The sequence below is a fragment of the Mustela nigripes genome, chromosome 11, assembly GCF_022355385.1.
Source record: "Mustela nigripes isolate SB6536 chromosome 11, MUSNIG.SB6536, whole genome shotgun sequence".
Classification (NCBI taxonomy): domain Eukaryota; kingdom Metazoa; phylum Chordata; class Mammalia; order Carnivora; family Mustelidae; genus Mustela; species Mustela nigripes.
Genome location: NC_081567.1, coordinates 106,522 through 123,870, shown reverse-complemented (window position 1 = coordinate 123,870; position 17,349 = coordinate 106,522). Strand labels below are relative to the sequence as shown.

The 17,349-nt window shown below is 59.7% G+C and overlaps 1 protein-coding gene across 1 annotated transcript in view; it reads right to left on the bottom strand.

Annotated features, from left to right (window-relative positions):
* Positions 1 to 6,970: 6,970 nt before the first annotated feature.
* The window catches only part of FAM20C (FAM20C golgi associated secretory pathway kinase), a 36,841-nt gene continuing 26,462 nt past the window's right edge, over positions 6,971 to 17,349 (bottom strand). Inside the window, exons 6-10 of the mRNA XM_059414241.1 lie at positions 14,168 to 14,348; positions 13,249 to 13,358; positions 13,019 to 13,100; positions 8,548 to 8,607; positions 6,971 to 7,957 (exon numbers count right to left, since the gene is read on the bottom strand). Coding sequence (XP_059270224.1) covers positions 7,708 to 7,957; positions 8,548 to 8,607; positions 13,019 to 13,100; positions 13,249 to 13,358; positions 14,168 to 14,348 — 683 coding nt within the window. The 3' untranslated portion in view covers positions 6,971 to 7,707. The remainder of the gene's footprint in view (positions 7,958 to 8,547; positions 8,608 to 13,018; positions 13,101 to 13,248; positions 13,359 to 14,167; positions 14,349 to 17,349) is intronic.

Sequence of the window (17,349 nt, the reverse complement as noted above, 5' to 3'; positions counted from 1 at the left end):
TTGTGGCCTTGCCACGCTCTGCGTGTGCTGCATCAGGGTCCAGGTCTTGGTCGTGGGATTGTGCGTTGGAGTGTTGCAAGATGTCCCCAAGAGGGGACTGGGTAAAGCGTCCCTAGGATCTCGGTTTCATTTCTCACAGCTGCATGGAATCTACGATGATCTCAAGATGAAAAGGTTAATTAGATGACCCTGCAGCTTGGAGACCCCAGATGCCAGGCTTCGGGAACGAGATTGGAGACAGGCCATCTGTGCTGAAGAGGGAATCCCATCCCCTCGGCTCCACGGGGACTTTCTCTGCCAGATCCTGTTCATGTCCTCCTCCTTCCCTCCACATCTTTCTGTCCAGCTCCAGCTGCCTTCTCGGAGAGTCTGGGTTCTGAGGCTTGGCCTCCGCAGGAGCTGCATGGTCAGACAGATGTAGTGGGAGCAGGTAGGATAGGCCGGAGCCCTGTCCTGGCCAGCGAGGTCAGTCGGCATCAGGGGACCCTGTGCACCAGGCTACAAGAAGGACCTTGAAGCTTCTGTCACACAGATGATGGACAAGCGGGAAACCACATGGTGGCTTCACTCCAACCTTCCACCCCTCGGTGAATGGCTCCTATGGCCCCTTAACCCTGAACCTCATGAGGAGGGAGCCCTGAGCTAGAGTAGGGCATGCACCTCCCAGGGGAGCACCTCCCAGGGGAGCTGTCACCTCCAGGCCTGGGTCATGTCTGGCCCATTCAGCACCTTACACATCATGTAAGCTGGCCCAGCCCCTGAAAATGGTCCCTTCCCTTGGAAAGGCCACATACCAGCCCATGGAGAAGCAGATGACAATAATCCCGGGCCCTGCGCCCCACTGGTGGTGATGATCAGAGCCAAAGACCACTTCCAATGAAGAGCTCTCCTTACCGAAAACTCTGTCCTCCCCCAGGTGTCACTTATGGGGGTCGATGGAAAACCCTGAATGTTGTAACAGCATGATAAGCAGGCGACCTTTTCTCCCAGCTGCAGCTGGGCTCCTCTGCTGGGGTGGGCATTTGGTCCCAAATCCTGTGATGCATTTTGTGACGCCCCTGGTGGAATCTTGCTTCTGTGTAAAGCCAGTAGACACATTCAATGGGATGGCTGGTTCTGCTGGAGTCTGTGTTTGTGGGTGCAAGCCGATCACCTTCAGAGCCGCTGGATCTGAGACCTTGTCGGGGTGCCGGGTCCCTAGTCTGGTTTTGGTTGATCCGTGGGAGCTTCCTCTGGACCCGGAACCCAGCACGAGGCATCTGCCAGCTGCTTTGAAACCCACCAAGAGGACAAGCAGCCTGTCCGAGCTGACAGGAGCTGCCTGTGGCCAGTGTGGCATGTGGCCAAGGAGGAGGAGATGCTGAAGCCAGACACGGACGGGCAGGAGAGGGCACAGCCCCCGGGAGAGGTCAGCAGGGGCCTTGGCGTCCTGGCAGGGATTGGGGGGGGTGGCAGCAGGGGACAGTCTGGTCAGGCCACCTGGGCAGGGGAGTGCAGGCCGGGTCCCTCACCCCCTCTGAGGTTTCGGTTGGTCCCGTCCTAGACTCTCCCAGTGAGGTCGCAGGGGCTAGGCGGGCGAGTAAAGCATGAAAGGATGGGACCTCCACACGGTTCCCTCGGATCAGGAGGAAGTACCGGTTGGTCGGTTCAAAAACAAGCCTAATGAATTTTAGTTCCTTAGACTTCTGGAACATTTATCTGAATTACTTTAAAATGAACTTATTAATATGGGGCCTGGCAAGTGAGAAGGCTTCTCTGATTTTTAGGCAGAAATGTCCTTGAAATTCTACTGAACACAGTGGTGTCAGTAGCAAATAGAGTCAGGAAGGTTCTGAGATGTTTTTACATACACCGACTGGTTCACCTCTCGGGACGGTCCCTCGAGTTGGACACGTCTGGTTGATTCCATTCCACGGGGTCTCGCCTGTGTGACGCCCCCTGTGTGTGGCAGGGAGAGGATTCGAACTCAGACCCTCCAGGAAGGTGATGGAGACTCCGGATGTCCGAATGTGTGGCCGGGAGGCTGGGCGGAGACGTGGCACAGGCACATGGAGGAGATCCCCGGGGCCACCAGCCCTCGGGAAGGGTCTCCACGCCAGCCCATCGGTGGTTCTCACCTGCCCACCCAAACTGGCCATGCGGTGCCACTCACAGATATCAAAAGGGCAGCGGTGACTCCTACCGGTTGGTATGCTTTCCTAAATGGCAAGAAGAAAATTCTGGTCTTGATAAACAATCTGTTTTTATGTTTGGAGCAGCAGGAAAGAGGATGGGGAAAGGAAGGGAACACGGGGACCTTCAGACACTCTCTGTTACGCCAAGTCACGGCTTGCTTGGACCCTGCTGTGTTGTTTAATTAAAGGCTGTGTCTGTTCCAGAAAGTGTATAAAACAGAGAAAGGTATGAAAATAGAAACCACCGGTAATTCAGTCGTTCAGAAGCAGACTCCGTCCACACGCTGAATATTCAGTTTCGATTTCTGAAAGTGGGAACTGTTCGCAAAACAGCTAACATAGAACATTCTTCAAGAACTTGATTTTTAACCTTACAGGATATTGAACGAATCAGAACTCATTTATAAGTCGCCTTTTAAATGTAAATACTTTCAGGAAACTCCTTATGTGGATAATCATTTGCTAATTTGGGCATATAGATTTATTAATGCCCAGTTTCCTTAAAAATCAAACCAGAACCTTAAAGAGCAGAGGCCTCCAAGGCTTGCTTGTGCTGGGCTGGCGTTGGTGGAGCGCACAGTGTTCGAGACCTTATGAGAAGTTCTCCAGCTGGGCAAGTGTGCAGCAGCTCCCACAGAGGAAAGGTCCTAGTCTTTTCCCACAGTGATTTGGCTGGAGCTCCCTTGGAGCTCCGAGGGGAAATTTGGTTCTTTTGCTCCCAAACTTTCCATGAGTGACGCATGGGGAGAATTAAGAAGAAATCTAAAAATCACATCCATGTCACTTTTCCAAACCAACACGATAGGCATTAGAATAAGCTTCTGATGGCTGTGGCTGAGTGTGCGCTCTTGGCAGCCAAGGTAAATGGAGGCAGTTAGTATCTTGGGATTTCTTCTTGGCCAGCAATCATGGCTCTTTTAAAATCAGAAGCAAGACAGGGCATTCACAAATATTTAAACATGCCTTTCCAGAACCCTACACTTCGGTGTGATGAATGACCAACGAAAGAACAAAGCTAATTATGTAAATCCTGCCCCCAGATGGGATGGGGAGACTGCCCCCTTGCACTCTGTCCCTGCCTCACACTCACTCCTACCCACGGAGATCCCGTGGATCAAGCTAATGACTGAGGCTCACAAGGGCTTGGGACCCTCTATAGCGGGGCCAAGGTCCTAGTAAGAGGAAGGCCTGCTTCTCGAGGGGAGGCAGGCCATGGGCAGCAGGCATATAGCAGAGTGTGCAGTCTGTCTCACAAACAACATAGGAGAGCAAACCGACCTGTGTTTTGCTCATTGCAAGGACCTGTGCAGTAGCTCAGTAGAAACAGGAATAGCTAGGATATAGAAATGGAGTCAGGCTGATCTTCTGCTCCTAGCAAGTGAGCTTGGAGCAACTGTGAATGGATGGAGATGTTCTTCAAGTTCATACAAAAGTCTTGACAGGTGCATTTTGTTCCGTGTGCTGCATAACAAGCCACTCCAAACTAGTGGCTTAGGCTAAGAGCAGACATTTACCGTCTGGACCGACTTTCCGAGAGTTGAATTTGGGGGTGGTCCTTGGGCCCTGCAGTGTGGCTCTTGCTTTTCTGGGGCTCTCCTCTAGGTGGTGCAAGTGGACCAGTCTTGGGCAGTGTTTCTGGTGCCCACCCCACCCCGGGGTGGGGTGGGGTCGGGTGGGGGGCCTTTCCTGGCTGATGGTGGCCACAGGACATATCTGGCTACAGCAGTCAGCCTGGTGAAGAGAAGTTGCCTCTTAAAGCCCTGCGACCCACAGGGATGGCCACACCAGGGGCCTCGGGTGGGCACAGCAGCCTAGCCTGATCTGGGCCGAGGCCCCAGTGTGGACCCCACCAGACCCCACCCGGCAGCTGACCCCTTTCACAGCTTCACCCCATTTGACCCTTTAAAACCAGCAGGCCAGGAGCCGTCCTTACCCTGTGAGATAGAGTGGACACTGTTCCCACTTCCCAGGTGGGCAGGTCCCAGCCAGCTCTGAACCCTTCCTTCCAAATGCCGTGAAGAGTAAGAAAGTTCCCTCCGTGCATATGGGCAGCTCTTCCCCACGTGGGGGGGCTTTGGGATTCTGCTCTTTTGTCTGCCTTCACTCCCCACACACCACACCCAGGCAGAGGTTGCTTGCAACCTCCTTTGCTCGCCTCTTCTGTTAAGGTCCCTTTGGGTGGGGTGCTGGGAGGAGCGGAATGTTCCTCGGAAACTGGTCAGGATTTGGGATGGATGCGTGGGGGTGGCTCTGTGATCTGGGTGACAGTGGAAGCCGCTGAGGTGAGGCTTTGCGGCTGGACCGCCTGGGAGCCTGCCGAAAGCTCTGCCCGGGCGCTTGGCCTCTGAGGCTCTGGCCCCCGTGGTCTGTGCATTCAGGTTCCTCCCAGCTGGCCTGGGGAGCCAGAGGGTGCACCCGGGAGGGCCTGCAGTTTGTGAGGCACCTTTGTCATCCTTCTTTTGAGCCATGGGGGGTGTCCTTTGTCCTTCGTGCATCTCAGACTTCTGGGGAGGGGCTGGGAAATGAGGCGGTGCCCACCCACCTGCATTGCCCCTCTGCACGAATGTTGTCCCCCATGGCCTCGGGCAGGGTGCTGCCTGCCCCCCTCCCTGCCCCTCGAGTCTCCAGAAGGAGTTCCCAGGCCGACTGAGGGGGGTTTTGTTTGAGTTCTTGCCCGCACTTTCCCCTAGCCACCTCTGGTGAGATGCTCTCTGGTCTGACGGCTGGACGGGTGGGTAAGGGTCCCGGGAAAGCTGACTTGCACCAAGAGGAGTTGAGTGGGAAGCCCTTTTTTCTCCTGCTTGCTCGGGACCTGCTCCCTCCGCTCTGGCCTCTTGGCACCCCACGAGCTTTCACTGGAGTCCCCGGGGGGAAGGGTGGTCTGGGTGTTGGTTCTGAGTTCTCTCCCACAGCCGTGGGTGCGCCGGGGAATGGTTTGGTTTGATTGGACTCCAGGTCCCAGAGACAGGTTCTGACATGAATCTGGGTGACCACTGCGTGCTTGCTTACAATGCTCTTCCTGGCCAGCCCTGTCACTGGCCTCCCCCTGCTTTCCTCCTCTTCCCTTTGCTCAGGCAGCTCCAAAAGACCTGGGAGTCCTGTGCTGGGACCCGAGGGAAAAGCCCAGATGTGGATGTCCCACCGTGCCGCGGGCGCTGCTTTAGAGCTCCTGCGCGGGGCCGCGGACACACGGGCGTCATGTTCTCTCACTGTCCGCAGGGCGGACTTTGAAGACCAGGGGCCGGGCTGGCTCCTGGTGAGGTCTCCTGCTTGTCCCCACGTGGCCCGCCCCGTGTGGCCTGCCCCTGCGTGTGCCGGGGGCGATCTGCAGGGGTGCTTCCTCCTCCTGCAAGGACATCAGTCCTGAGGGATTGCCCCACCTTCAACTTGAATTGCCTCCTTGAAGGTCCGTCTGTGAATGCTGGCACATTGGAGGTCGGGCCTCTACTCAGGAGCTCGGGAGACCTGTCTTTGCACATGGCCCTGCCCCAGGATTTCCATCTCCTCTGTCCCTTTGCCATCCCTGTTATTTGGAGCCGCACATGGGAGTTGGCCGTGTGTCCCCCTCACCACCCTGCAAACCTCCAGGGTCCGTCGAGGTCAACAGCGGGCCCTCCGGCCTGCCTCCAGCAGCCCAGCCACCCAGTGAGCACCATTGGACCCGTGGCACATGGACCGGGGACCTGGGGGGTAAGGACAGCAGTCCTGGCTTCAGAGTCCCTCTGTTCTCTTGGGGCGGCCTGGGAGGAGGCTGGGGGGTACGTTCTCCCGGCAGCAGAACTGGCTGCTTCTGATCGTGGGACCTCGTCAGGTCCTCCTCCAGGTACTTACCTGTTCCCTGTGCAGCAGGGACAGGGGCCCAGCAGGAGGCTGGGGGAGGGGTGAGGCCATAGGTACGCAGGTACAGCCACAGGCAGGAAGGGGCAGGGACGCCTGAGCCAGTGGTGTTACCAGGGGAGTGCTGGGTGGGAAGTGAGTGCCAGGTGGGTTACTGATGGGGGCTGCCTTTGGGGTTCACTTTATCATCCCCCCATTTACTTCCTTGGTAGCCTGAGGTCCCTTTGTGGTTCTGCCGTGGGCCGTACCCCCTCCACCTGGCAGGCAACGGCTTGGCCATTCTGGAAACCTAAACTGACTTTTGTGCTATATGTCAGCCCCTCCCTGAGCCTCCGTGTCCCCACCTGTGAAATGAGGAAAACAAGATGAACCTTGCTGTTTTGCCTTAGAGACCAGGAATAATTTGTGGTGGCAGCTTTGCATGGAGCCAGGTGCACAGAAACCAGTGGTCCTGGGGCACCAGAGAGGCTGGGAGCCCTGGAGGTGGCCAGGGCTCTGATACGCAGGACTCTCTGCTCCCTGGGACTCTCTGGGGTTTATGTCAGTGCTCAGCAGTGTCCTCCCCTTGGAACCCCTGGGGCTGGCCTGTCGCGGTGCCCCGTGCCCACACTGAGCCCCTGCAGGCAACAATCTCGGGGAGCCCCCAGGCAGGCCTCCCAGCAAGATTCAGGCCCTGCGGCCTACAGGGCCGGACTTCTCCTGGCTCCACTGGGCACACCTGGGCTGTGTAGATGTGATGCTGCCCTCTGGGACTGGCCCATGTCTTCAGGGACCCCCTGCCCAGCTTGGTCGGCCACACCAGGAGTGGGACAGGGGGCTTCCCCCACCTCCTGCCTCCCAGCCACAGCCCCTTGGACCTTGGAAGATGAGCCTGGCTCTGCCCTCTTCCAGGCCTGACCTATGTGGAGGGAGGCCGGGTGGCTGCTGAGCTCAGGGCGTGAGGGGCCCAGACCCCAGCATACATTTGCTCTATTTTTATTGCACTTTTACCACATTGCAAACTATTCCACAAAAATGTTGCAAAATTCGGCCTGTTGCCGAGGCCCTTGAAGGAGCCCGTGTGATGTCTTTGCACCAATGATCAAAGCGAAGTCAGGAGACGAGCAGCACCCTGGGCCGCCAAAGGAGGTCCCAGGCGCTGCCGGGTGGCTCTGAGAAACGGAAGACGTGGTCACTGACGTCACTCTGAAACTGGGAGTCTGCCCGCCGACCAGCCTATGGCGCCGTCGGGAGCCCCGCCGTGCACCGGGCCGAGACCGTGAGCCGTCTGGCCGCGGGCCTCCCAGGAGGGAGGACAGGTGGGAGTCTGTTTCAAGTTAGGTCCAGAGTGGGAGCACACCTGGCAGGAGAGGCCGGCCCCAGGGGGCACGGCCCCCACGTGTGCATTTGGTGGGTGGTCTGGGGTCTGCAAGGTGTCGCTCTATTTATATACATAGACACCAAGTATAAATACAAAATAGTCAGTAAAGGCTTCCTTCCCATATAGAAGGGTGGGTGGCCCCCGCCGCCAGGCCGCCTTGTCCATGAGCACAGAGCGCCCCCTCCCCAGCCTTCTCCGGTCTCAAAGCGGACACCGTGAGTCCCGTCGGGCCTGCGGTGCCTGACCCACGGAGCGGTCCATCTGTTCCTGCAGTCTCCGAATCACAGCGTGGACACACGTGTCCCTCCTCCACGGCAGGCCGGCGGCTCTCGGTCACTACCTGCTGGGGGGCACTCTGTGCTCGGCATCCAGGTCGTCTTCCAGCACGCTGTGCGGCCCGTCCTTCTCCACGCAGTCCCCAATGGCCCGCAGCACGATGCGCAGCCGCCGGTCCAGCGCCTCTAGGTGCGGCCGGTACAGGACGGGGGCCACGCGGTCCTTGCGCAGGGACTCTGCCATCAGCAGGCTCAGCCGGTACTCCTCCTTGGCCAGGAGCTGCAGCCGAAGGTAGGTGGACTTCCGGACCCTGCCGGGGAGAGACAGGTCAGGCCCCAGCCTCTGGGGCCTGGGCACAGGGGACACCGGCACCAAGCCAGGGGCAGTCCCAGGCGGGTCCCTGCCTCCCGGAGGCACTGCAGTAAGGGTCCACCCGAGCAGGTGGCCACGGGAGGCCTGGCAGTGCCCGCAGGGACCCGACACTCCAGGCAGACGCAGGGCGGGGAGGATGGCCCATGCATCCGGGAGACTGAGCCCAGCTCAGCCCCACACACCTTCCCCGGGCAGGGAGCTCCTGGTTCTGCCCCATGGCTTGGTTCCCCACCCGTAAAGGGAAGAGGTATGGGGGGGGGGGAGCCCCAAAGAGGGTGGCAGCGAGGGGCACAGAGTGCTGGGGGGGCAGGACGCCAGTCTGAGCCCTAGTGTCTTCATCTGTGATGGGGGCCATCACGGCTGGCCTGAGACATGAGCCGGGAGGGGCTGGGGATGCCACAACTCGGGCTCCGGGTGCTGGGCTGCATGCTGCCAGGCTGTGGGAGTGGGGCTGGGGGCCTCTGCCCAATCTGTGGCTGGACTGAGGGCTCCCCGGGGGGCGGGGGGACGCAGAGTGGGGCGCCATACCTGCAGCACTGCTGTAAAGGCACCAGAATGGACAGCTCATCATGGGAATACTTCCCAAACCTGCCAAGGAAGCACAGAATTGTTGGGGACACGACACACAGGACACCTGTGTGCAGAGCCTGCAACAGGGCACTCCATGGGGGACCCCAGCCCTGTAGCGGGCAGCGCCCTGTATGCCCTACTGGAGAGCCACAGCCATGGAGATGGGGCAGTGTGTCCCCAAGACACTGCTGTCCCCCAAGTCCCGGCTTTGTGTCCACAATGCCCCAGCTAACTGTCCCCATTACCCAGGACTGTGCCCCAGCCCCCTGGCTGAGTGTCCCCAGCACCCCCAGTGGACTGTCCTCAGCACTGTGTCCCTAGCACCCCCAGGTGAGTGTCCCAGCACACTGGGTGAGTGTCCCCAGTGCTCTCAGTTGAGTGTACCCAGCACTGTGTCCCCAGCGCCTCTGGCTGTCTCCACCACCCCAGCACTGTCCCCAGCAACATCGGCTGAGTGTCCCCATCACAGTTGCCTATCACCAGCACCCCCTGCTGACTACCCCTAGCATCCCTGCTGAGTGTCCCCAACACCGTTGCCTATCACCAGCACCCCAGCACTGTGTCCCTAGCACCCCCAGCTGACTTTCCCCATCACCCTGGCTGAGTGTCCCAACACCCTCGGTTGCCTGTCCCCCACCCCGGCACTGTAACTAGCACCCCTGGCTGAGTGTCCCCAGCACCCGCTGGCTGTCACCAGCACTGTGTTCCCAGCTCCCACAGCTGTCTCAAACACCCCCTGCACTGTATCCCCAGCACCCCGACTTAGTGTCCCAGTACCCCTGGCACTGTGCCCCAGCACCCCCGACACTGTGCCCCAGCACTCCTGGCTGAGTGCCCCCATCACCATCCGGCGGAGTATCCCCAGCACTGTGTCCCTAGCACCCCCGGCTGAGTGTCCCCAGCACCCCCGGCCTAGTGCCCCCAACATCCCAGCACTGTGTTCCCAGCGCCCCCAGCTGGCCGACCCCAGCACCTCTGGCTGACTCTCCCCAGTGCCCCCGACTGTCTCCACCACTCCGGCACTGTGTCCCGCACCCCTGGCTGACTGTCCCTACTATCCCTGGCTGAGTGTCCCCAGTGACCCTGGCTGAGTGTCCCCAGGATCCCAGCACTGCATCCCCAGCACCCCCAGCTGTCTCTACCACCCCGCCCATGACCCCAGCACCCACAGCTGAGTGTCTTGCACCCCCAGCTGACTGCATCACCCCAGCACGTGTCCTCAGTGCCCCTGCCCGACTGTCCCCAGTGCCCCGGGCTGAGTGGCCCCAGCACCCCCAGCTGACTGTCTCTAGCACCCCGGCTAAGTGTCCCCAGTACCCCAGAACTATATGCCCAGCACCCTTGGCTGACTGTCCCCAGCACTTTGACCCCAGTGTCCCCAGCTGACTGTCCCCAGAACCCAGCACTAGATCCCCAGCACCCCCAGCTGAGTGTCCCCAGCACCCCTGGCTGACTCCCCAGCGCCCCCAGCTGAGTATTCCCAGGATCCCAGCACTGTATCCCCAGCGCCCCGGCTATCTCCACCACCCTAGCACTGTGTCCTGTGTCCCCTGCACCCCTGGCTGACTGCCTGTATCACCCCAGCACCGTGTCCTCAGTGCCCCTGGCTGATGGCCCCAGTACCCACAACTGACTGTTCCTAGCACCCCTGGCTGAGTGTCCCCAGTACCCCAGAACTATATGCCCAGCATCCTGGGCTGACTGTTCCCAGCCCACCAGCACTTTGACGCCAGTGCCTCCAGCTGACTGTCCCCAGTACCACGTACTAGGTCCCCAGTGCCCTCAGCTGACCGTCACCAGCACTGTGTTCCCAGCGCCCACAGCTGACTCTCCCCAGCAGCCCTGGCACCGTGCCCCAGCATCCCCGGCTGAGTGTCCCCCACACCCCCAGCTGACTCCCCAGCACCCTGGTGTTGCGTCCCCAATGCCCATGGCTGATTGTCCCAAGCGCCCCCTTGTGGAGTGTCCCTAGCACTGTGTCCCCAGCACCCCTGGCTGACTCCAGCACTTCAGCACTGTGCCCCAGCATTCCTGAGTGTCCCCAGCATGCTGGCACTTTTTCCCCACCATCCTGGCATTGTGCCTCATATCCCCTGGCTGAGTGTCCCCAGCACCCAGCCTTGTGCCCATCACCCTCAGCTCACTGTCCCTAGTACCCCAGCACTGTGTCCCCAGCACAGCCAGCTGTCACCAACACCCCCGGCTGAGTGTCCCCAACATCACAGCATTGTGTCCCCGGTGCCATGGCTAAGTGTCCCAGCACCCCCGGCACTGTAACCTAGCACCCCAGCTGAGTGTCCCCACACCCCCCAGTGGAGTGTCCCTAGCACTATGACCCCAGCACCTCAGCTGGGTGTCCCTAGGACACCTGACTGTGCCGAGCACCCCTGGGTTAGGGTCCCAACACACCCAGCACTGTGTCCCTAGTGCCCCCAGCTGAGTGACCCCAACTATAACCTGGCACTATAACCTAGCACCTGGCTGAGTGTTCCTCGCAGGAACTTAGCCAGCACTGTGGCTAATTGTCCCAACACCCCCAATACTATGCCCAACACCCCCAGCTGAGTATCCCCAGTACCACTGGCACTGTAACCCAGCACGTCTGGCTGAGTGTCCCCAGCACTGTGTTCCCAGAACCCACAGATAACTGTCCCCAGCACCCTAGCAATATGTCCTCAGTGCCCCTGGCTGTCTGTCCCCAGCACCCAGCCCTGTGTCTCCAGCACCCCAGCTGAGTCCCCAGCATCCCAGCACTGTGTCCCCAGTGCCACTGGCTGACTGTCCTCAGCACCCAGCAGTGTGTCCTAGGGTCCCCGGCTGACTATCCCCAGTACTTCTGGCACTTGCCCCAGCATCCTGGCACTGTGTCCCTAGCACCCCCAACTGACTCTCCCTAGCACACCTGGCTGAGTGTCCCCAACATGCCAACACTGTCCCCAGTACCACCGGCTGAGTGTCCTCAGCAACCTGGCACTGTGCCCCAGCAGCCCCTGGCTGACTGGCACCAGTACGGTGTTCCCAGCTCCCATAGCTGACTGTCCCCAGCACCCCTGGGTGAGTGCCCCCAGTATGCCCAGTGGAGTGTCCCCAGTGCCCCTGGCACTGTGCCCCAGCACTTTGGATTGACTGTCCCCAGACCCCTGGCTGAGTGGCCCCAGCACCCCTGGATGACTGCCCCTAGCACCCCTACTGAGTGTCCCTAGTACCCAAGAACTATATCCCTAGTGCTCCCTGCTGACTGTCCCCAGCATCTCCAGCTATCACCAGCAATGTGTTCCCAGCTCCCACAACTGACTGTCCCTAGCACTGTGTCCCCAGTACCCCTGGTTGACTGTGCCCATCACCCCGGCACTGTGCCCCAGGATCCCTGGCTGAGTGTCCCCAGCACCCCAGCACTGTATCCCCTCTGGCTGATTGTCCCAAGAACCTCTGGCTTAGTGTCCCCAACATCCCAGCACCATGTCCACAGTGCCCCTGGCTGATTCTCCTCATCACCCCAGCACTGTGTTCCAGCATCCCCAGCTGAGTGTCCCCAGCACCCCAGAACTGTGCCCCAGTACCCCTGGATGAATGTCCCCAGCATCCCAGCACTGAGTTCCCAGTACCCCTGGCTGACTATCCCCATCACCCCGGCACTGTGCCCCAGCATCCCCGGCTGAGTGTCTCCAGCCCTCTGGCTGGCTCTCCCTAGCACACCAACACTAGATCCCCAGCACCCCTGGCTGTCACCAGCACTCCGGCACTGTGTCCCTAGCACCTGGGCTCTGTGGTCTTGTCTTTGCTGTGCCCAGCACCAGACACAGGCCCTGGGATGAGGCATGTCCCTGAAAGTACCCTAGTGTTCTGGCTGCTGTACTGGGGTCTGAGACAGGCTAAGCAGAGAAGGTGCCCCCAGGGTCTGGCCATGGTACTGTCCTTGGCAGTTGGGTGTCCGCAGCCCCCACACCCAACTGTCCAGGTGCCAGGTGCCAACTTGTCCTAGCACCAGCACTAGTAATTATTTGGGAAAGGCAGGTCCCTGTACCCACATCCACCCAGCAGACGGCTCTCCTCGGTGGCCCAGGACAGCCCAGGGCCCAGCATGCAGTGGCCACAGGCCCTCTTTGTGGGGTAGGGAGGGTCACATGTCCCAGTTAGCCAATCCCATGTGACTATGTGATGGGCAAAGTGCTCCTCACAGCCTTTCTGGGCAAGCAGCCTCTCTGGGCCTCAGTTTCTCCTGGGCAACATGAGAACATCGCAGGACTCAGCACACAGGGGTGACCCTGGGGACCAGGAGGAGTAACACTACCAATGCTTCCTGCCGTCAGGAGCTGGAGACCCAGGGCCAGCACCCTGCATCACACACACAGCATCTGAGGGGGATGGCCACCATCCCCCACTCAGAGCCTGGTCCTCCTGGGTCTGGAGGAGTAAGAACGCGGCTCACCCTCTTCCATTGTCCAAGTGGATAATAAACGTCTCGTTCCCAAACTTCTCAAAAGTCTCATAGTGATGGCGGTCCATGTTTCCTGTGGAGAGAAGCAAGCTGAAATCTCAGGAGCCGACTCTCTACCTCTGAGCCTGGAGCCCAAGGGACAGAGCAAAGCAGGGGCTTGACCCCTGCTGGGTCACATACAGGGTGGGCGCTCCCGGTGGAAGCCCGGGCTGCTGACTTACCCATGAGGAAGTCAAAAATGGTCATGTCCATGATGTCCAGAACACGGTGGCTGCTGTCATAGGGGGGTGTCTGCTTCACCTCCTCACAGTAGTCGGGGTCCACTTCCCACCTGTGGGGGAGCCCATGTGAGCAGGTCAGTTTCCTCCTCTGGGTGGACAGGGAGGCCCAGACCAGCTCAGCACAGCGGGATTATTGCAGTGAGGACTTGGGGTGGAGAGAGGTGATCACCTCCCAACCCCCTGCTCCTGTTAATGCAGCCTCAGCTGGCAGCTCTGCTCTGCTCTGCTCTGTCACCACAGAGCAGAGCTGGCAGCTGAGGCTGCATTAACAGGAGCAGAGCTGCCAGCTGAGGCTGCATTAAGATCACCACAGAGGCTGATCACCAGCTGAGGCTGCATTAAGATCACCACCATGAGGCTTCATTAAGATCACCACAGAGCAGAGCTGCCAGCTGAGGCTGCATTAACAGGAGCAGGGGGTTGGGAGGTGATCAAGCCATGTCTGGAGGCTGCTGTTCGCTCCAGATGCAAGGGTTCTGGAGGGTTAGGACCTGGACACCGCACCCCAGAGACCCCTTCACAGCCATGTCTTCAGGGACAAGAAAGGCACGGAGCGAATGCAGAGTTCCAGTCCTGAGAGGCTGTGTTTCCAGCCTGCACTGGGCCGGCGGCACCACGTGGGGGATGCGTCTGGTTCCCAGAATGAGGCTGCCCTTCCTGCCTTCTATGCATGAGGGGCGGTGTCGCCCACTGGGGGCAGGCAGAGTTGCATGTGCCCCCCTTTCCTGATACTCCCTCCAGCCTGAGGCTGGCAGCAGGCCCGAGGCCCGTCTGAGCACAGTGGGCAGAAGCCTCTGAGACCCCCGCGATGCCAGCAGAAGGATGTGGCCCCGCATGGCAGGGCCTGCCTGACACTTACTCTGCTTTCTTCCGCTTGTGGTACGAGCGCCTCCAGGGGTTCCGCCACGTCTTCCTCTTGGCCAGGGACAGGTCAGGCAGGAAGGCTGCCAGTGAGCCCTCAATCTGGTCCGGCTTCCCGCACAGGGCGTGTTCCGTGGAGCAGTAGTAGGAGCACTCCCCGTAGAAGCAGATGTTGTTGGCTGGGGACACACAGGCACACAGGTGAGGGGGGCAATGCCCTAATGACAGCCCTGTCTACAGTCTGTCCCATGAGGCACGTCTACGCTGTCTGTCCTACAACCCCCTGTCTACACCATCTGCCCCACAGGCCCCCATCCACAGTGTCCGTCCACAACGTCCGTCCAACAGGCCAGGCCCCTGTCTACACCGTCTGCCCGATGTCCCCATCCACACCATCCATCTGACAGGCTGGGCCCCAGTCCACACTGTCTGTCCCACAGGTCCCCATCTACAGCGTCCATCCTGGGCTAGACCGCCATCCACACCATCTGTCCCATAGGCCCCTGTTTGCCCCACTGGCCACATCCATGCCATCTGTCCCATGGGCCCCCGTCCACACCATCTGTCCCACAGGCATCGGTCCCACAGGCCCCCGTCCACACTGTCCATCCTACGGGCCATGTCCACACCATCCGTCCCACGGGCCCCCCCATCCATCCTGGGCTGGGCCCCTGTCCACGCCGTTGGTCCTACAGGCCCCCGTCCGCACCATCCATCCTGGGCCATACACCTGTCCACACTGTCCGTCCCATGGTCCCCCTCCATACTATTTGTCCACGGGCCCCTGTCTACACAGTCCATTTGGGGCCGAACTCCCATCCCATCCATACTATCCATCCTAGGCTAGACCTCCTCCCTCCATACCGTCTGTCCCACAGGCTCCAGTCCACACCGTCTGTCCCATGGGTCACATCCACACTGTCCGTCCCATGGGCTCCCGTCCACACCATCCACCCCATGGGCCACATTCAACCATCTGCCCCACAGGCCTCCCTCCACACCACCCATCCGGGCTAGACCCCCCTCAACACCATCGGTCCCACGGGCCCCCGTCCACACCATCCGCCCAATGGGCCCCTGTCCACACTGTCTGCCTGACAGACTGGGCCTGTCCACTGTCTGCCTGGACAGGCTGGGCCCCCATCCACAGTGTTTGCCCCACAGGCCCCCATTCACACGATCTGTGCAATGGGCCCCCATCCACACCGTCCATCTGATGGTTCCCGGTCTACACTGTCTGTCCACGGGCCTCTATCCACACCATCCACACTGGGTTGAACCCTCATCCACACCATCCATCTGATGGTCCCCGGTCTACACTGTCTGTCCACGGGCCTCTATCCACACCATCCACGCTGGGTTGGACCCTCATCCACACCGGCTGCCCAATGGCCTGGGCCCCCATCCACACCATCTGCCTAATGGGGTGGGCTCCTGTCTACACCATCCATCCAACGGGCTGGGCCTCCATTCACACGATCTACCTGATGGGCCCCTGTCCACACCATCCATCTGATAAGCCGGGCCCCGACCACGTCATCTGTCTGACGGGCCCCTGTCCACACTGTCCACCCAATGGGCTGGGCCCCTGTCTGCACTGTCTGTCCGATAAGCCCCTGTCCACACCATCCACCCAATGGGCCAGGCCCAGTCCACACCGTCCACCTGACCAGCCAGGCTCCCTGACTTTCTCCCACCGGATCTCACAAATCAGTGCTGCCTGTGGTATGAACGCTAAGGCCCAGAGAGGGGCGCTGACCTGCCCAAGGCCACACAACTGGGGGAGCTGGCACTAGGATCTCGGACTGACACCTACTGAAATTCTAGAGTCCATGCTCAGTGGCTTAAAAGAGGCATTCTCCCCATGAAAAAAGTATAACGCTCCTGGCGGGAGAGAACACTTGCCAGTCTCCGCTCTGACAAGGGTCTAGCACGCAGCCCACATTAAGAACTCCTACGACCCACTAAGATAAATAGCCCCACTCGTAAATGGGCCAAGGAGTTCTGCAGATTTTCCCCTAAAGAAACTACAGAAACAGCCAACACAGACATGACCCCACCTTGGTCATTAGGGGAGTGCCGCGGGGACCACGGTGAGACCCCGTTTCCTACACCCCCAGCCAGTTTCAGTCGGGAGAACAGACACTAAAGGGTATTGCTGAGGGCATGGGGACACGGGAGCTGCTTCAGTACCACTGGGCTGGACACGGTGTGGCTGCTGTGGAAGCCAGGCTGGTGGCCTGTCTGAAAGCTAGTGTGGAAGGACCCATGACAGAGCAATGCTGCCCTCAAGGGAAGCGAGCACGCGTGCATGCGGCACCCGGCACCAAGGGCCCGTGGGAACAGAGCTGCGGGGCCCCCCGCTGTCCCCCCGGGGCTGTCCCTCCATAGAACAGGGTGCACTGTTTACCCAGGAGGAAGCCTCCCCGGGGACAATCCATGTGAACGTGACACTTGCTGACAGACGCCACACGCTGTCGCATTGTGTGTGTGAAACGTCCAGATAGGCAACGGCACACAGAAACCCTGGGGGTTCAGGGGTGGAGGGCCCCGGGGGGTGATGGCAAACAGGGGTGAACAGAACGTTCTGGAACAGGTGCTGACGTGGCACGTCGCGAATGCACTAGAAGCTGCAGAACCGCACCCTCCAAAATGATGAACTTCATAAAAAAAATAAAGGAGGGGCGCCTGGGTGGCTCAGTGGGTTAAAGCCTCTGCCTTTGGCTCAGGTCATGATTTCAGGGTCCTGGGATCGAGCCCCGCATCGGGCTCTCTGCTCAGCGGGGAGCCTGCTTCCTCCCTCTCTCTCCGCCTGCCTCTCTGCCTACTTGTGATCTCTGCCTGTCAAATAAATAAATAAAAATCTTCTAAAAAAATAAATAAAGCAGAACAAATGTCACTCCATTTAACCACGCGGTATGGACACGCTACTTAAAACACAAGAATGAAATGCCTTGGTCGTTTAGTTGCTGCAAAAAGAGGGTGAACGTTACGGTACGGGGCTCAGATCGCAGGGAACATGGGTCATGTAGGGTTAGCGTGCATCTCCCGCTGCCTAGTTTGCTGATTTGTTGCCAGACGCCTGGCCAGGTGTCCCGTACTGGTCCAGGACGCTATGGCACTTGTGGGCACACAGTGGTGAGGTTCACGTCCTCATGGTCAGTGACTCTGTGATTGCGG